At 42.2% G+C, this 21,155-nt stretch overlaps 1 protein-coding gene across 7 annotated transcripts in view; it reads right to left on the reverse strand.

Annotated features, from left to right (window-relative positions):
- LOC126176655 (nucleolar transcription factor 1-A-like) overlaps window positions 1–21,155 on the reverse strand; it is a 204,461-nt gene that overhangs the window by 118,306 nt on the left and 65,000 nt on the right. For all 7 annotated transcript variants that reach the window (XM_049923844.1, XM_049923816.1, XM_049923850.1 and 4 more), the window contains one exon: window positions 19,882–20,159. In XM_049923844.1, the coding sequence (XP_049779801.1) occupies window positions 19,882–20,146 (265 nt within the window). In that variant the 5' untranslated portion in view covers window positions 20,147–20,159. The remainder of the gene's footprint in view (window positions 1–19,881; window positions 20,160–21,155) is intronic.

Raw genomic sequence — 21,155 nt, forward strand, 5'->3', positions numbered from 1 at the left:
TGAAGATTAATTTTTCCTGTACCCACTTCTTGAAATTGGTAGTATGACAGTATCTGCTGGCTTTTTCAGCTCTAAAACTCAGTTCTACTCCATTGATAAATCTGCGCCTGGAACCTGCATGACAAGTATGTCAATTTGATGATCTGGTGTTTGTAGTTAAATTTCATCCAGAATAATATTTTTGCTCTCCCGGCATTTACCAAATGAAAGATTATTGTCCACTCCAGATTCATCAACATAAACGATGCTTCTGTGTTCGGAATGGAAAGTTCTGATGCTCCTGAAATATTTCAAAAGTGACAATGTTCAGGCATTCAATCAAAATTTTCCTGTTGGTAGCACATTTTTTTCCATCTGAACTACAACAAATGCAACCATTTCTTTAATGTGTTGAAAGACCAAGGAAATTCATTGAGTTTCCGAATTCCTGCAAGGAGCTTCCATTCTCCTGATCTTTTTACCAGGAATAACAGAGTGAGTTAATGAATAAAAGATCCCGCTTTTTGAATTTTTGTAATAGTTCTTACAGATATGCCACTATATCTGGCACCTTGCAGGCTACTTTTCTTCACCATATATTTAAAATTGCACACTCTAGCTCCTTGGTAACGTGATTTATTACATTCATTATTATTTCCCTACCCTCATTATGAACTGTCTGTTCCTTCTTGGGCTCTGAAGACATTGTAGAGGCAGAAGGACTAATCTTTTCTACTTATTCGCCAGTCACTGAATCCAGCAATTTTCTGCACAAATAAGAAACAACAAAACAACAGCAAAGCAACACAGACATAAATAACTAGAAAATATAACACATTAAGGAAAGAAAACTGGAGAGCTTACATGTTGAATAATGAAACATGCTACAGCAAGCCTGACAGTGATGTCTACTGGTAGGGGAATGTTTTTCAGACAGCCAATACCACTGACCATATGCAGGAGAAGGAAAGGACGAGAAGGAGTGTTTCCCTGCTCCCCACCTCGACCTTTGCAGGTATTCTTCTGAGCTGAGTACTGTACACAGGGGAAGGCTTTGTGAGGTAACGAGCGAGTCATCGAGCCCTGAAAATATTCTAAGTTCAGAGGAAGCAGTGGCCACATGGGCCGCTTGGTGGGCGCGGGCCGCTTGGCGGGCGCAGGCTGCTCGGCAGGCCAATCATGTGGGGGCAGACGCTGCCGAACGTGAGGGGTAGCCCCAGTGCATGGTCCAGCCGCGTGGCTGGGAATTCCGCTGTGACGAGAACGGTGCTTTGTGTCGATGAAAGAGACTTGTATGCCGAGAGTGCCAAAAATGGCGGACTTTGTGAAACCTTTCACAGTTTGTATAGAAATTAATAGTAGCCAGATGAATTAAGATACCTCGAAAAGAAACATGTACATTACTATTATTTGCACAATGATTCTGATGGTGTAATCATATTTTCAATATATTTATTAGTTTGAAGTACAGTATCTGGCGATAAATTATACAAGTAACACCCAGCAATGAATTTCTAAAATCTAAACGCTTCTTCCGATTTTGTCGATCACCATGTCTTTAGAAAGCTATTAGTGTAAACCTAAATTGGTATGAATTAAAGGCATGTAACTTGAATAGTACACGAGTTATTGGAGGTCAAAGTGGCTGATGACCATCGATCACGTCAGGCCATAAGTACTCCACAGTTACATGAAGAAACAGTAGCAGCATGCCTATAAATATATTTATTCATCTATGTCTTTGTTTATACCCGATATATACTATTCATGAAGAAACTGGTTAAATATTTACTGTGTTTTAGAAAGCACAGAGACATTGGGCTCCTGGCCTACCTTTTTCTTCTTTTCTTTCGATATATGTTTATTTAATTGCTTATGTATTTAATAATGTGTGTTAGAGCATGTTTATGGTCCAGCCGTAGAAATATTTATTTAATTTCAAGTTATTTAAATGTAAATCCAGTATTTCGTTTGTGCTTAAATATGTATATGGGTGCATTGGTTTAAAAACAAGGCGCGAGTGCTCTAGCCAATCACAGCGCTCATGAATGGGGCGTTCTGAGCAGGAGGCAGTTAGGGACAGGTCGGGACAGGACACGGAAAGTGCTGGACGGCACGGCGGACGCACGGTCAGAGGAAAGACTTGGACAGTGGAGCAGTGTGCGCATAGTCGCGGCAGATAGAAATATTTTGTAGTGCAGACTTGTGCACTTGTGAGATTTCCGTGGCTTCTGCATTTAGAAGTGAATAGCTCACGAGCTATGTTGTAGTAGTAGGAATCTATTGTTTCCCTGTTATTCAACTTATATTTCATTTAATTACTGGACCATCGACACCATAAGAGTTTTGCAGAAATAACCGCATTCTCAGAAGTACTTCTACTATCGTACTCATCATTTAAAGTCGTTAAGATAGTACCTCCAAATTATATTTAACTGCAATCTTTCATTTGTAAATGTCTATGTTACATTCAAAATTCGCAACTCCCAAGTGATAGGAACTTAGAACATTTGATTCATGTATGTATTTTTACTGTAGACTCAGCAGTATTTGGCTGGTAATGCGGCAACTACGTATCCCAGCCCCTAGGCAACGAAACCAGCCAAAACTTTTAATATTGCAATGTTGAGTCAGAGGGTACATAGTTATTTTGAAAGCCCGCAGCTTTCAGAAGCAACTGAAATATCTCTTGCATTCATCAACCCGACAGCAGTGTATGACAAAGTCTGAAACAAAGCTATGAAAATTAACAACAGGCTCCATCAGGCATTCATCTTAGCAACTTCTTTTCGATCAGTCTGATATTCAATTGTAATGTGTACCCAAGAGCAAACTTAAACTTTGATCACAATTTAGTAATGATGAAGAGTAGGTGGAAGTTTAAGAGACTAATCCAGAAGAATGAGTATGCAAAGTAGTGGGGTATTGAAGAACTAAGAAATGATGAAATGGGTTCAAAGTTCTCTAAGGCTATAGATTGTCATCTGCTGCTACTCAAATCTGAGTTTCCATTTTTCACTTTACTGCATCGCAGTTCAGGTGTGATGATGCCTTTGATGGCTTAGCATACCAATCCTGGCATGAAACGTGACCATGTTGATTACACATAATAAGAGGGTGGAGGGCATGGTCAGGTCTGGTGAAGTTTCCATCACTGACATTTCTCATTTTCCGGTTTCCAACATTCCTGCTCAAAATGTAAAACAGCAGATGAAATAGTTGTGCACCACGGCATCTTCTGCTCTGGTACACCAATTACATGGGTCAATGTTTAGACTCTTATGATGTTCTTGATCTGATCCTTATAGCACTTCTGACGAATGCCACAGGGTCTTCCACCTATGCTCACTTCGCTATACAGACACTGTCAAGGATGTCTGTTGTTTTTCATCTGCTGGAGATGCCCATCCCTCCGAGATGTTGACCAATGATGATGACTTACACAAGTCATCCCATTTGATGTACATAATGTACCTAAGCTTCTGTTAGCTGAAGCATTCTGATTTCTTAAAATCATGCTGATACAGTGTGCAGGTTTTACATGGTAGAAACAAAAACTGCTCAATACATCATCACAGTTTGATGCATAGTGTTCGATTTTTATTCAGGAACACCTGATGTATGAAATGTCCAAAAGCAACATAGGTGGCATATATTCTGTTCTCCATGTTGTTCTCCACTGAGCAATTAGTTGACAATATACTTCCTAGATAGAGGAAGTGATTACACTTGTTCCAAAAGTGAGCTGGAAATAGAGTTACTGAAATCTGGAAAGACAGTTCCAGGAGCAGCCTGTGTGGCTACCTTGGCTTATGGGATGTTGATTGTCAAGCTAAACTGTTCATTTGCACTAATGAAACAATCAGACAGTTGGAGTTTTGCACTGACATCAGCATATTGCAGTTCAGTTGCGTGCGTGACTTGTGATACTTTTAGAATAGGGTCTGCACTGATCAAATAGTCTTCCACTGAATCTGTATTTAAGTTTTACACCTGCACTGTTTAAAGATGATACCTACACACAGCCTGGATGTGAGGCACATGGCGAACAATGCTGGCTGAGAAAACATTCTCATTTGAGCCCCTTAGTAATAGGGAATTTGCCAGTTGTTTCATTCTGGCATAGCACTTGTCCAGATATGTCATCATGATGAGCTTGAATCACTCCAACACAGCGTTCACGGCAGCCAAAACATTTTCCGACTTCTGCATGGCTTCTATGCACACAGTACAAAGAATTTTTCTGGGTCACAGAATATTAATAACAAAGTCTTATGCTGTTCCCTGCAGTTCTCCTGCAGTTGCTGCACACAGAATATCATATCAATAGTAGCTCTGGGCAAGTGAAATCCAGAATGAGATTCAGGAAAACAGTGTCAGAAAGAGGCTGGAGGCAATTCAACAGAATTCTAGCAAAAATTTTACCAGCCACGGACAGCAAAGACACTATGATGATGATGACTACCACAGCAGGTGTTCAGTTGAAGAGAAATGGACATATCCAAAAGGGCAATCACAGAAGTTGGACAAACAGACATAGGTACAAGGAAGGTAATTGTGAATAAGCCTTGGATAACAGAAGAAATAAATTAATTGATCAACAAAAGTAAAAAAAAAAAAGCCACAGAATTTCAGGAGTACAGAAATATAAGTTAGCTACAAATGAAATAAATATTAATTCTGGGAAGCCAAGACAAAATGAATGCAGGAAAAATGTGAAGAAATTGAGAAAGACTGATTCAGCATACAGAAATGTCAAAACAACAATGTCGTAAAATTAAAAGCAAGGACTTCAAGAAAAGAGAAAACTGAGGAACTCTACAAGGAGGAGCACTTGTCTGATGACATGAGCAAGGATGAAATGGGTGTCAATATGGAAGACATAGGAGTTCAGCTTTAGAGCGAAGATTTTAACAGATATCTGGAAGACTTGTGATGAAATAAGACAGAAGGGGTAGATAACATTCCTCAGAAATTCATAAAACCACTGTGGCAAGTGGCAACAGAGTTACTATTCAAACAGGTGTGGAGATAGAATCTATGAGCCTGGAGACATTCCCCAACACTTTCAGAAAACTGTCATCCACACAATGCCAAAGACAGCAAGTACAGATAAATGCAAGACCTGTCATGTAATCATCTTAATAACTCATGCATTTTAAGTTGCTCACAAGAATAATACACAGAAAAATAGAAAAAAAAAAACAAGACTGAGGATCTCTAGCTGATGATCAGTTTGGCTTTCTAGAAGGCAGGGGCACCACAGAAGCAATTATGTCTTTGTGATTGATAATGGAAGCTGGACTTAAGAAAAAATCAAGACACATTCATAGGATTTATTGACCTGAAAATATAAATGGTGCTAGATGTTCAAAATTTTGAGAAAACTAGGAGTAAGCTGTACAGAAAGATGAATAATATACAATATGTAAAAGAATCAAAAGGGAACAATAAGAATAGAAGCACAAAAATGAAGTGCTCAGATTAAAAAGGTTGTAAGACAGGGATGTAGTCTCCCTACAGTTCAATCTAAACATCAAAGAAACAAAGATGGAAATAAAATAAAGATTTAAGAGTAGGATTAAAATTCAGGGTAAAAGGATATAAATAGTTTGATTTGCTGATGCTGTTGCTATCCTCAGTCAAAGTGAAGAAGAATTACAGGACTCGTTGAATGCGATGAACAGTCTGAATACAAAATCTGGATTCAGAGTAAACTGAAGACAGGTGAAAGTAATGAGGAGTAGCAGAAAATAGATAAATAGATAACATCAAACTGGAGACTACAAAGTAGGCAAAGATAAGGAATTTTGCTACCTTGGAAGCAAAACAACACATGACAAATGAAGCAAGTATAACATAAAAGGCAGACTAGCACAAGAAAAGAGGGCACACTGGTAAAGAGGAGTCTGCTAGTATCTGACGTCAGGTTTAATTTGAGGAAGAAGTTTCTCAGAATACACATTTGGAGCACAGCATTGGACGGTAGTGAATCATGGGCGGTGGGAAAATAGGGAAAAAAGAGAGAATCGAAAAATTTGAGATTTACAGAGGTGGGAAAATAGGGAAAAAAGAGAGAATCAAAACATTTGAGATTTACTGCTATAGAAAGGTGTTTAAACTTAAGTGGAATGAAAAGATAGGGAATACAGAGGTTCTTCACAGAACAGGCAAAGACACAAACACACAGAAAACATTGACAAGGAGAAGAGACAAGATGACAGAACATTTGTTAAGACATCAGGGAATAATTTCAGTGATACTAGGGCAAGCTTCAGGGAGTAAAAGCTGTAAGAGATGACAGAGATTGGAACATATCCAACAAATAATTGAGAACATATGGTGCAAGTGCTACTCTGAATTGCAGAGTTTGGCACAATAGAAGAATTCATGGTAGGCTGCAACAAACCTATCAAAAGACTGGTGAGATTTTGTGTGTCCTATTATTGTAGCATTTATAGCACTCTTGCATAATACTGTTACAAGCTTCACTCTAGCAAACCAAAAAGAGTTGTCACATGTTTTCACTTACATGACAGCAATCAAAAACTTACTGTGCATTTTGAGAACATTATTTCTGCCTCATAATAAATCCTTAGTGGTACAGAGGCTCAAGCGCAGATGTTACATATAGTAATCAGGCATTGCTGACTGCTTGACTGTGAAGGGAGACCGCACCAGAGTAACACTCAGAATTAGAACATATAAACAAAGAAACTGGAAAAGTGTGAGCAGACTAAGAATGAAACGGGAATGAAGCTGCCAAGGAAAAGGTGCCTTCCCCATGTTATAATACAACATATCTTCACCACACGAAGAACAAGCAGACATAATCAAAATGCTTCAGTTGTGCTACAGATATAGTAGCAACAACAACAACAACAACAACAACACAAGCGATGTATTATGAAGTAATTACCTGAATGGGACAGAAATTGGTAGATGTGATGTACATGTACAGACAAACAAATGATTACAATTTCTGGAAAATTGGATGATTTATACAAGAAAAAGAGCTTCACAAATTGAGCAAGTCAAAAATGCATTGGTCCACATCTGGCCCTTAGGCAAACAGTTATTTGGCTTGGTATTGACTGACAGAGTTATTGTATGTCCTCCTGAGGGATATTGTGCCAAATTCTGTCCATTTGGTATTTAGATTGTCCAAATCTCAAGATAGTTGGAGGGCCCTGCCCATAATGCTTCAACCATTCTCAACTGGGGAGAGATCCATGACCTTGCTGCTCAAGGTAGGGTTTGGAAAACACAAAGATAAGCAGTAGAAACTTTCACCATGTGCAGGTGAATATTATCTTGCTGAAATGTAAGCCAAGAATGCCTTGCTATAAAGGGCAACAAAATGGGGCATAGAATATAGTTGATGTATCACTGCACTGTAAGTGTGGTGCAGATTACAACAAGTGGGTCTCCTACGAAAATAAATGGAACCCCAGACCATCACTCCTGGTTGTCAGGCCATAGGGCGAGTGACGTTTAGGTTGGTATCCCACTGCTTGTCAGAGGTGTCTCCAAACACGTCTTTGCCGGTCACTGGGGCTCAGTTCAAAGCAGAACATGTCACTGAAGACAATTCTACACCAGTCACAGAGATTTCAGGCCAAAGAGATGTCTGGTGATGGCCTAACCAGTGGTGGGATATTAATATGAACATCACCCACTGTAAGGCCTGAAAAACAGGAGTGATGGGGTGCCATTTCTTTTCATAGCAGGAACCCTTTCATTGGCAATTGATGACACCCTTACAGCACAGCAGTGCGTTGACGATTTTCCATGCCCTTCACGGTAATGGATTCTGGGCCTATATTTCAGCAAGATAATGCCTGCCCGCACATGGCAAGAGTTTTTACTGCTAGTCTTTGTGCTTGCCACATCTTATCTTTGGCAGCAAGGTCAACAGATCTCTCCCCGGTTGAGAACATTTGTTTGGAGCATCCAACCAGCTCAGGATTTTGACATCTAACACTTTCAATGGACAGAATTTGGCACAGTATCCCTTTGGAGACATCCAACAGCTCTATCAATCAATGTCAAGCCAAATAACTGCTTGCAAAAGGGCCAGAGGTGGACCAATGAGTCACTGACTTGCTCACATTGTGAAGCCCTTTCTCTTAAATAAATCATCCACTTTTCTTAAATTGTGTTCATTTGTCTGTCTGTACATCACATCTACCAATTTCCGTCCCATTCGCATAATTCCTTCACAGTGCATCATTTTCTATTGGAGAGAATTACTTCTGCTATTGGTAAGCACAAAATCTGTCACCTTGCCCACATTTCTTATGGATAATCAATGTATTTGTAAGAGTTATTTCTACTTTAGATATTTCAAAATTGGTTTCTCATTTGTTTTCATTATCTGTGAGGATCCTTCAATAAGTAATATGACACTTTGTCAAAGCAGGATGGTTTTATTCATGATTTATATACACTATACCAGTGGTTCCCAACCTGGGGTAATTACCCCTCTGCCGCCTCCCCCCCCCCCCCCCCCCCCCCAAGGGGTACACTAAATTATTATTGTTATCGCAATTCGTAAGACTCTAATAATGATTATATAAGTTATCAATAATTACTTTTTCTCAATTAGTAGCATTAATGTGATGAAGGTTACTGGTTCCTCACATTGCCCAGCCGCTACACACATATTTTCTACATTGTCCTGTACATCGCTGATGATAAAAGTGAGACATATATGTAACAAATATCTCAAGCAAATGTCTTCTCCATGTTGTAGTTAGTACCTGCAGTAGTCCAGAAATTGCTTCATTACTCATTTTGAAACTGATAAAGGAATTAATTGACAGCACAACACAGCAGTAACTACATAAGGATGCTGTATACAGTATTATTATTATTATTATTATTATTATTATTTGTTGTTGTTGTTGTTGTTGTTGTTGCTGACCACACAAAGCATTAACAGTCTGAAATCTTCCAGTTCAGAAATAACGAGTGCAGCAATCAAGTGATTTATAAACAGTAAGTATAGTGCACAGGTTTTAACTTGGTTGATTTTAAATGGCATTGCAGTGTGCAGGCCAAGAAAATGCTGCAATGGAAAGGAGTAATGCAGGGGAAGTACATTTTGTAACAAGTGTCAACTCCCCCCCCCCCCTCCACACACACACACACACACACACACACACACACACACACACACACACACACACACACACACAAAGATAAATGCCATTCATCTTTCATTGTATTAAAAATAAAAGTTTTACAAGAAAAGTCTTTCATTCTACAGCTTAGTTAGGTGCTAAAGTTGGTAAAAATGTGGGGGAAAGGGGGGTGGGGAGGGGGATGTAGGGCGGTGAGTGTACTAGCTAATGGTCTAAGAAAGGTGGGGAACCACTGCACAAGACTGTTCCTCCATTCTTTGGCTATTAAACCTTACCGTATTTACTCGAATCTAAGCCGCACTCGAATCTAAGCCGCACCTGAAAAATGAGACTCGAAATGAAGGGAAAAAAAATTTCCCGAATCTAAGCCGCACCTGAAATTTGAGACTCGAAATTCAAGGGGAGATAAAAGTTTTAGGCCGCACCTCCAAATCGAAACAAAGTTGGTCCATTGTAATATGAGACACAATTTAGGTCGAATGAATGACGATACAGCTACAGTAGTTTGGTTCGAGTCGTAAGCTTAGCAGTTAAGCTTTACCACATAGCCATTGCTATGCGTCAGGCTCTCCGTCCGTATTTATACGGGTGCCCTTCCTTTTTCACGTGCTTCATCTGGTTTGAATCGATTGCTTATTTTGCTTTGAGCTGATAAGTGCTGTTTTCTTTGTTATAGGAGTTTGCGTCACTCTTTAGCTGAAAATGCATTACTGCACTGTGTCATGCATTGTTTGTCGCATTCTGATAGTGCGTGTTTACGGCCTGTCGCGACTCGCGGCATGGCTTGCTTTTGTGCGCGCTACCGCCGCGTACAATTAAAAAAAAAAAAGAGAGGAATCGTCTCATTAGCGAAACAATGGCAAGAGACTGCTATTTGTTGTTACTTACACTGCTGCTTTCTTTGATAATGATCAACAAGAATCAAATAATAGACTGCGTATGATAGAACATGTTCTGAACGAGAGTTAGACGAAAATTTTTCTCCGTTTGAAAATCTTTGCGGCCGCTTCTTTATTACATCAATTTCTGCACAGAAATTAGAGTCATCTTAGATTTAAAAATCTAGTCACTTGCCGTGCTTCATTTCTGACTGTATCACTGTTAGGCATAAGAATAATACGAATATAAACATGACACGATACGTATATTCTTCCGCGTTTGCTGTTGTCTCACTCTAGTTTCGTAGTTTATTAGGCAGACAGGATTTAAATGAGAGAGCAGCAAACACGAAAGAATACATGGCAAAATGTTTATATTCGTATTATTCTTATGGTGAAGAGAATACTGTATGTGATTCAAATTTCATCAGGTTCCTATTAGCAACCATCTCTTCTCACAGATAGGAAAAAATTCAGAACGTAGAGTTGGCCATATTGACAAACATCCCAAACAGTCTTGCCAGTCAGATTTTCGCAGTACACTGAAATTGTGCTACATTCGAAGATGAACAATACGGAATTTGTATTTACTTCGTTGGATAATGTATGAAAATGCAGTGGTCGAAACTCGCGGCGGAGAAAAAAAGCTCGTCTTCCACTTTTTTTTTTAAATTTATTTACTGACGCAGAGGTTTTGGCGCCAGTATTTATCTTTGTGCCTACAGAGCATGCCTGCATAGCGCTACATATATTCGACGGCAGAAGTTAGTTGTGGGCACGTACCAACATTTTTCATAACTTCTGCTTGCTTTGCACTCGATTCTAAGCCGCAGGCGGTTTTTTGGATTACGAAAACCAGAAAAAAAGTGCGGCTTAGATTCGAGTAAATACGGTATTTTCCAATGTATTCCATGGCTTTATGCCACCATAATGTGCGAGCCTGTGCGTCATCAGGGTACCACTCTACTGGTCTGTATCTTAGCTAACTTTTTGCTGCATAATTGTTGTAGTACTTCCCAAAGAGTCCATCCTTCAGTAATTCAAGGAGATAGAAATCTAAAGATGCGACATTTCGACTGTAGGACAGATGAGGAAGAACAGTTCACCGAATGTGTGTGATCTCCTCTTGGGTGCACTGACTTGTTTGTGTCCTTGTGATATTGTAGAGATTGAGAAGTGTGTCACATTTTTGTGCCCAAGACCATGCAGTAATTTTTCTCCACTTTCCTAAGAATCTCACAACAGACTTCAGAGTTGCTCATTTTATTATGAGTCCTTTTACTGTAGCCATGTCTTGACTAGATTAAGGTATAGTTTTGCATTACTTCTTCGAAGGTGACATCATGTGGTGGCACTCCGGAAAAAAGGTTCGACAAGAAAACATCATCATCAGCCTTATAATGAGCAAGCAATATGATATATTTGTTCCTTCTTTCCTGTTTGTGCTCTTCAGTCAGGGTTCAAGGAAACGCAATCCTTTGCATACACTAACTGCTGTACCAAGTGACTACAGAACCAACAGAGATGTCAAGTTAAGCACCGTGTTGCTTGATTGTTATTCATCGATCGCCTCAAATAAAGAATGTCCACACACTGCAACATTGCAAGCATCGGAGTTGTGTGCAGCCTCCCCGCACATGGAAGATCAGACAAATTTCTTCGTCATTTTTCTGTGGATGACAGATGCTTCAGCCAGTGACTTACTGTGCTTTTATCCACTAGCTGGTGTCTGTAGACATTCTGTCAACATCAGTGAATATTTGCGACAGTCATTCAATAAAGTTTTTTCATAATGATCAAATGCCGAAGGCAGACACCCCCCCCCCCAGACACACACACACCCACACAAATAAAAATTTAAGTATGAATATTCGCTGCAAGCACTGTAACTTCGATAGAGACATAAAGAGCAAACTGCTTTCGTCAGTTTATTAAGAGCTCAAATGCTTTGGCAAAATAACTGATTGCGAGATGTAGGTAAAAAAACTGACACAGGAATCTATCATCTGTAACCAAACAGCCCAAAATGCCATAAGTAGAAGCCCTTAAATGTCAAGCAAGGGAGACTTCCTGCAAGCCAAAGGGTTCCAGCAAGCAGAAGAGTTCCAGTGAGCAGAAGAATTCCTGCCAGTCTTGGTTGGTTGGTTTAAGAGGGGGGGGAGGAGCCAAACTGCTAGGTCATCAGTCCCTCGTTCCGATTAAAATAATGCCACAAAGGTGGATGCAAAATAATTGAAACATACAAAACACACCTGGAAGAAAGGAGAAAACCACAAGAATGACAGAAGGGCAACAAACACGAAATGAACAAAATCAGACAAGAAAACTACAGACACAAGAAACTTGTAGAATACATCAAAACAAGAGAGCAGATTACCATGGCTGGCTGACCCTGAAAACAAAAAGGAGAAGCCAGCCACTCTGCAACACATTAAAACCTCCACCCTAAAAGCACTAGGGTGGAGGACACAGAGGGAAAAAGGACATACGCTAAAACTTAGATCAAATGATAAGAGCCACCCTCACGAATAGAACATAAAACTAAAGCTGCTGTTGAGACATTGCTGCCCAAAACCACAGGTAGGGTACTGGGAAAGTTAAAAATCCGCTGCAGAGCGGCTAAAAGTGGGCAGTTCAGCAAGAGGTGGGCCACCATCATTTGTGAACCACAGCAACACTGAGGTGGGTCCTCGTGACATAGGATGTAACCATGCGTTAGCCACGTATGGCCAATTCAAAGCCAGCAAAGGACAACTGATTCTCTGCGAGAGTATCACATGGAAGACTTCCACACATTCGTAGTCTCCTTGAGAACACACAGTTTGTTGTGCGTACTGTTACGCCATTCCGACCCCCAAAGCCGAAAAACCCTGCAGCATAATACAGAACACGGTCAGTTTCGGAGATGCCCGTCTCAAGAAGCGATTTCCACGTAGCCCGCTTGGCCAGCCTGTTCGAAAATTCATTGCCTGCGATTCAGACATGTCCTGGGGTCCACAGAAACATCATCACTGAATGGCGGGACCGTTCCAGGGGATAGATGGATTCCTGAATGGACGCTACCAAAGGACGGCAAGGGTAGCACTGGTCGATAGCTTGTAGGCTGCTCAAGGAGTCAGTACACAGAAGAAATGACTTGCTAGAGCATGAGCGGATGTGCTCAAGAGCACGAGATATGGCCGCCAGCTCTGCAGTGAAAACACTGCAGCCATATGGCAAGGAGTGCTGTTCAATACGTCCTCCATGAACATACGCAGAGCCTATGTCACCATCAGCCATCGAGCCACTGGTGTAAACCACTTCATGGCCCTGGTACATGACGAGAATCGAGAGGAAGTGATAGTGGAGAGCCACAGGGTTAACAGAGTCCTTAGGGCCATGTGAAAGATCCAGAAGAATCTGCAGCTTAGGTGTACACCAAGGAGGTGTATGTGAATGGACCTCGAGGAGAGGCGGTAAATGGGAAAGACTCCAGTTCAGACAGAAGGGACCGGACACGAACAGCATGTGTAGGCCCTGACCTGGGCCGCCGATGTGGGAGATGAAACGCTGTGGTTGGGAGATGGAGACGGTAATTCGGACACACAGGAGAACTACCAAGGTGTGCAACATAACTGGCGAGCAGTTGGGCACATCTAATCTTCAATGGAGGCACTCCGGCCTCCACCAGGACACTGAGCACTTCCGCTTAAGCCGACGAAGGTGAAGTAGTCAAGTCCTAAAAATCAATATGTCTCCACAACAGTGAGTGGATTGTCATTAAGGTAAAGTTCCAGTTCTGGAGGAACAGTGCAATGCCGACAGAAATGCATGACACACGACTTCGCTGCTGAAAACTGGAAGCCATGACTGCACCTTGTGAATGGCTCCCTGTAGGCGCCGCTAAGTAACACCAGTACTGGAGGAGCAGTATGAAATGGAGAAGTCATCTGCATACAGAGGTGAGACTGATGGCCCTACAGCTGCTGCTAGACCGTTAATAGCCACTAAATATAGCCACACACTCAATACAGAGCCCTGCAGAACTTCATTCTCCTGAACACAGGGAGGCACCGACTTGGACATGGAAAGTGCGGAGTGACAGGAAGTTTTGAATAAAAATCGGATGGGGGCCCGGAGACCCCAATCATACAATGTGGCAAAGATACGATGTTGCCAGGTCGTGTCGTTTGCTTTACGTAAGTCAAAAAAGACTGCAACCAGATGTTAGCGTCTGGAAAAGACTGTTTGGATGGCAGACTTGAGGTGGACAAGATTATCAGTGGTAGAGTGAACCTGGTGGAAACCGCCCTGACATGGAGCCAGTAGGCCACGTGACTCTAGGACCCAACCCAGCTGCTGACACACCATACATTCTGGCAGCTTACAAAGAAAGTTGGTAAGGCTGATGGGCTGGTAGCTATCCACATCAAGCAGGTTTTGACTGGGTTTGGGCACCAAAATGATGGTGCGCTCCCACCATTGCAATGGAAAAACGACATTGCACCAGATCCGATCGAAGATGATGAGGAGATGCCGCTCGTAGTCAGACAAGAGATGTTTAATCATCTGACTGTGGATCCAATCTGGCCAGGAGCTGTGCAGGGAATTGTGCAAGGGCACTGAGGAGCTCTCACTCTGTAAATGGGGCATTGTAGGGTTGACTGTGGCTTGTAGTGAACAAGAGGACTTTCTCTTCCATCCACCATTTGAGAGCGCGAAGGTTGGGAATAGTTATCCACCGCAGAGGCTCGAGCACAGTACTCAGCAAAGTCTCGGCAATCGCTTTTGCGTTGGTAGATAACACACCTTTGATGTTAATGCCAGGGACACCTTTTGGGGTCTGGTACCCAAAAAGACGTCTGATCTTCATCTAGACTTGGGAAGATGACGTATGGCAGCCAACGGTCGACATGTACCTCCCCCAACACTCTTGTTTTCGTCGTTTTATAAGCTGGCGAATGCGGGCACGAAACCGTTTAAAGGCTATTAGGTGCTCTAGGGAAGGGTGCCTTTTATGCCGCTGTAGAGCTCGCCAACGCTCTTTAATTGCCTCAGCGACTTCCAGCAACCACCAAGGGACTGTCCTTCGCCGCAGGCACCATAAAGAATGAGCGGTGATCGTGTTTTCTATCGCAGAAATGATCATTGTAATGACCTGCTCAATGATAACATTGATGGCACCATGTGGAAAAGATTCAGCAGTAACAGCAGAGATGAAGGCTTCCCAGTCTGCCTTGTTTAAATCCCATCTGGGTAGGCATCCATAGGCATGACGCCTGGGGAGTGACAGGAAGATAGGGAAGTGGTCGCTACCACACAAGTCATCATGTGCTCTCCAGTGGATAGATGGAAGAAGGCCAGGACTGCAAACTGATAGATCAATGGCCGAATATGTGCCGCACTGAAATGTGTGGGGACACGTGTATTTAAGAGGCAGTGGTCGAGTTGTGATAGTAAATTTTCGACCTCCTTACCTCGTCCAGTAAGCTTGGTGCCACCCCACAAGGGGTTATGCACGTTAAAATCTCCCAAAAGTAGGAAAGGTTTAGGGAGTTGATCAATCAGTGCAGCCAATACGTTCAGGGGTACTGCACCATCTGGAGGAAGATATACATTGCAGACAGTTATTTCCTGTGTATTTCTTATCCTGACAGCCAGAGCTTCAAGAGGGGCTTTAAGGGGCACAAGTTCACTACATACCGAGTTCAGGACATAGACGCAAACTCCACTTGACACACTATTATAGTCACTATGGTTCCTGTAATATCCCTTATAGCCATGGAGGGCAGGAGTCCACATTGCCGGGAACCAGTTTTCCTGGAGGGGAATGCAGAAAGCAGGTGTAAAGCTTAACAGCTGCCATAGCTCAGCCAGGTGGTGGAAAAAACTGCCACAACTCCACAGGAGGATTACGTGATCGTGAGACTGGGAAGGCATGAAACACTCAATGAGGCAGTCAACGCCTCAGGGTCAACTGCTGCCACCCGATGAGTACCTGTGTGGATGACAGCCATCGTGTCTGAGGGCCTAGCGTGATCTAGATCCTCAGCGGATGCCAGAATCTCCACCTCATGCTCAGACACAGACCTTGTAGGTAGTGGTGGTGTGGGTGCCACCGCATTGCCTTGGCTCTTGGGGGCCTTTTTCTTTTTAGACGCTTCTTGGGTTTGTCCGGCTGAGAGGGCTTCACTGATTTAGTCTCAGGGACTCATGAGGACCGTGAAGCCCTACAACCAGCTACCTGTGGTTGCTTCAGCCACTGGCGGGTGTCAAATTTGCCACTGGTAGGAACCTGGGAAGGGAGTGACCCAAGGGATCCCTTCCTGGTGAGAGGAGTCGAAGAAGACTTACGCTTCTCTGGCTGAGAAGTGGGGACTGACGTACCCAATGGTTCAGGGGGTGTTGCTCCTGAAGTAGGTTGCGCAGGAGCATCAGGGAGGGAAGTGCCCCACACCATCAAGTGGACAGGTGGAGTCTGACAGTTCTGAGAGCCAACTGTATGCGGCGGATAGGAAGATGGTAGAACCGTTGTCAAACGATTTGGGGTCATATTTCTTAGCATTGAAGTTAGACGTTGACCACTTGGAGACTGCTGGTGTTTGACCACCCACAAGAGATGATGTACTACACTTCCTGGCGTGTCATCTGCCCTGATGCCACACACTACAACCAGGGGCTCTCCCCATGGGTGTCACCTGGCAGGATGGCCATTGCTGGGAGTCCTGATGCCCCAGAGTGACGGGCATCCTTGGCATATGTGAGGAGTTAACGGCGCAGGCATCAGCAGAGCGATTCCTGTGTGCTCAGGGGGCTACTACCAGCAGGGTACATGACAGCCCCACCGCAACGGACTGGCTACCATGCTGGATATCAGGCGCAAACGAGCTAAGAAGTCCATTATCATTGACAGTGCAGAAAGGGATACTGCACAAAGGTTGAAGGAAAACACACCCAGGAGCGCGACCTCACTCAGCAGCTGGAGAATGAGCGGAAGTGCAGATCCACGTCGATGAAGAATGCAAAATGTCTCAGTGTATAATGGACACTATGCACCATTTAATGCACCCTTCACCAATTGGATTGCTCTTCGGGAACATGGAGGTCAAACCCTACAAGGGACCGTCACATAAAGGCCAAAACATGTGAGACTCCTTTTAGTTGCCTCTTATGACAGGCAGGAATACCTCAGGCCCATTCTAACCCCCGGGACCCAGACCGGGGGGAGGGGGGAGGTGTCTTCTTTGATAAAAAAAGTCTGCAGCAGATACTATGTGAGAGAGATTAAACTCTGTTAAGCTTTTACACTAAGAATGACTTGCACAGCTTGCTTTTATGTACCTCTGTACTACGGTTATTGGTTTCCTTCATACAGTTGTCGACATGTAACTGTCTGTATGTCATTCTCATTTTGACGAGTACTTGAACCTAAGGGTTCGATCAGAACAACAATCTGGCACTTCCATGGTTCATGACCAGTAGTAGCATACGCTACCGTGTATATGCGAAGCTTAAGCAAGTTATAAGTCATGGTGGCCATTTGTTCTGGTTAATGTGTGGAAACACTAGTAAGACTATTATGTTTTGCACTTACTGAATTTATTAACTAGTGTCATTGCTTTCATGCATGTTCACTGCAAATACATAAATAAAATATAAAAAGCACACCAGTAAGCCAAACCACAACACAGTCTCATTTCCTTATCACCACCATATCTACTTCCTTAGTTTTACATGCAAGTCATTCTGTACCGTCTCTAATCACAGAGACCTCAGCTTGAATCCGTTGCTGTTTCATCCCTGTACGAAGCCACTCATGTACCAAGAAATGACTTACAATCCTCTGATCTAATGGTGATCTGAGTAAATATGTTGATACCTACGTCGGGTTATGACATTTTGCTTGGAACGTACCTCATTTGCAGATGCCACTTTCAAGACTAGTTGTAGAGCTATCATCATCTGGAAATTACTGGAAATATTTGATAATGTGCAAATGTTCAAGGACATCACAAACAAAATTACAGTTTTTTCAACCAAAGTTTTCTAAGGAAAAAATAATGTTGCATTACTTATTGAAAGCCCCCACATAGATACAACTCATCTGTCTTATGAAAAATGCTGCACTGTGAACAACTTAACAAGAGTATCTGGCCGTATTACATCCTTTCTTCTGTGAAGTTGAAAAAAATTGTAGTAAGTTTAAACTCTTTATGATAGTAACAAGGCAATTCTTATGAAGACAAAATGGTGTAAATTGCCCATAGCACCACCAACATTTACAACAAGGATCCAGAGCCATCCATTTTGTCTGCAGGGGGAACTTGCCCACTCTTAACTGATGGTTAAGTTGCCACTTTTTCTTTATACTACTGTTTTAATGAGATACTGTTTCATTAAATATAGCTATTATATCCATATTTCACAGTTTTGTAACATTTTAATTAGGATTTCTAAAGTTCAATTTACCAATTTCATTTCACATAAATTAAGATTTTTTTGAGTTGTCGTGCTGAGCCTATAATGTTGATAGCCCTATATTAATCAAAATAATACATAAATAATGATGGGAGAAATACACTGATCAGCCAGAACATTATGGTCACCGACCTCCTATCAACATGAACCTGTCCAAGCGATAGCAGCACCACCTGGCAAGGAATGACTGCTATTCAGACACATGCACAATGCACGTAGTATCAGAGAGTGTGCCGTCTATGTGTAGAAAGGGGAAAGCATGCGATCTATCCGAGTTTGACCAAGAGCAGTTCGTGATGGCCTGGAGGCTCAGCATAAGCATTTCAGAAACTGTACAACTTGTTGGTTGTTCGAGGAGTGCTGTGGTGTGTGTCTTCAACACTTTGTGAAAGCCAGGTGAGACCACGCCCAGATTTCATGGGACTGGGTGACCACCCCTCATTACAGATGTCAGACACTGTAGGCAGGGCAGACTGGTAAAACAAAGCAGGCAGCAAACTGTGGCGAAACTAACACCAGACTTTAATGCTGGGCAGAGTAAAAATGTGTCTGAACACACAGTTTACTGAACACTCCAAACAATGTGCCTCCACAGTCAATGACCCATGCATGTTCCATGACATTGGCAACTATGACTGAAATGGGCATGTGACCATCGGCACTGGACGTTGGTGCAGTCGCAGAACATTGCATGATCTGATGAATCCTGATACCTTCTTCATCATGCCAATGGGAGGTGCAAATTTGTTGTCTTCCAGGAGAACAGTTCCTTGACACCTGTGCTGTGGGACAGACACATGGTGGTGGCTCCATTATGCTCTGGGGACCATTCATGTGGGCATCCATAGGTCTAGTGGAGCTTGTGCAAAGCACCATGATGGCCAAGGAGTATCATACACTGGTTGCAGGCCACGTAAGCCGCTTCATGAAGATCATTTTTCCTGATAGCAGTGGCATTTTTCAAGATAATGCACCATGTCACAAGGCCAGCAGTGTGGAGTAGTTTGAGGAACACAGTGGTGAGTTCCAATTTATGTGCTGGCCAGCCAACCTGCCAGGTTTGAACCTGATCGAACGCATCTGAGATTTGATTGAACATGGCGTCAGAGCTAATTGACCCCCTCCCTGGAATTCACAGGAATTAGGTAACTTGTGAGCACAGATGTGGTGGCTCCAGTGATATGCCAATGCCTCACTGCTTCCATGCCACAATGCGTTGCAGCTGTTATCCGTGCCAAAGGTGGACATTAGGTAGGTGGTCATAATGTTCTGGCTGATCAGTGTATAACTGGTAAACAAATCAACACTGGAAAAGGTCAATGAATGTTTCAGCATGTCATATTTGATTACAACAGGTGAAACCAATTACATGTCTTTAGAAAGAAAGTATGCAGATTGTTATGCAAAGTAGCATTACTTACCATCATCAGCTAAAACCGAGTTGTTGTTATGAGTACGCACATCATCGACATACTCCTCCTCAGCCCTTTCAATTAGATCTTCCACCTTATCTTTAGACACTGTGCCTTTTTTAGATTTGGTAACAGTTTTTGACGACTCTTTAGTTTTTGGTACAACTGCACTACTCCCAGCATTTTCATTTGACCGTACCCTTTTTCTTACTGTTATTTCTGAAGTGGAGGTATTATCAATTTCCGTTTGAGCTCTCTTCTTTTTTGCAACCATACTGCAATGTTCACTGAAGTACATAAAAAATAAAATTAGAAGTGTCAAGATTGGTCTCTCTCTCTCTCTCTCTCTCTCTCTCTCTCTCTCTCTCTCTCTCTCATACACACACACACACACACACACACACACACACGCGCGCACTTGAAAGTTGAAGAAACTGGAACTGATTTGTCCACGCACGTGACATTCATGTAAGTTTATAAAAAGAATTGTCCCTGATAAAAAAGCAATTAATAATCATACCAAATTCTTTATATGATTTTGCACATTCCTGTAACACATAGGAGCTTTGACAATTTGGTAATGATGGTTGCAGTTACAACATGAAACTTAACAACACAGTTATCAGTGCTCTAACTAAAATGTTGTGACAAATGTGACCTAAATTTTCAAATACAGACATTGATAACATAAAATCTTAATTAAAATGGCACTCATTCACTTGCAGCTGCAGACAGATCCACACACTGACTTGCTCTCAGATACACAAAATTAACAATTAGTAACATTATACAGTTAAAAATAAATACACTAATGCTAACTGAACAGGTACAAAAATGAATGAGAATGCCACCCTCCGAAAACACACAGGAATCTCCTACTTAACAATTTAGGTGCAATGTTAGGCTGCAAAAACATTAAAATGAGTTCCACCTGTAAGATAGGATACATGGTAATGTTGTGTAATGGAGAAGTTGTGTGTTAGAACAGTGTCCTACTCAATGTTGGGTGAGGAGGACTATATCTCAGCAGCCAGGAGACACGTCACAGTGGTACAGTCCATTTTATCAACAAACACCTCATTATTTGAAATCCTGAGTCACTCTTCTTCCCACAGACACACGACAGTCCACAACAATTAACTTACAGCATTCCCAGGGAAATTTCATTGAGTCATACTGTGTAACCCACAAGTATCTTTGACTAATGTATTTGATAATTACCACAGATTCTCACATGGCTTGGTACATGGGAGAACAGCACCTCTCTTCTGGAATTTCAGCAG

The sequence above is a fragment of the Schistocerca cancellata genome, chromosome 1, assembly GCF_023864275.1.
Source record: "Schistocerca cancellata isolate TAMUIC-IGC-003103 chromosome 1, iqSchCanc2.1, whole genome shotgun sequence".
Classification (NCBI taxonomy): Eukaryota; Metazoa; Arthropoda; class Insecta; order Orthoptera; family Acrididae; genus Schistocerca; species Schistocerca cancellata.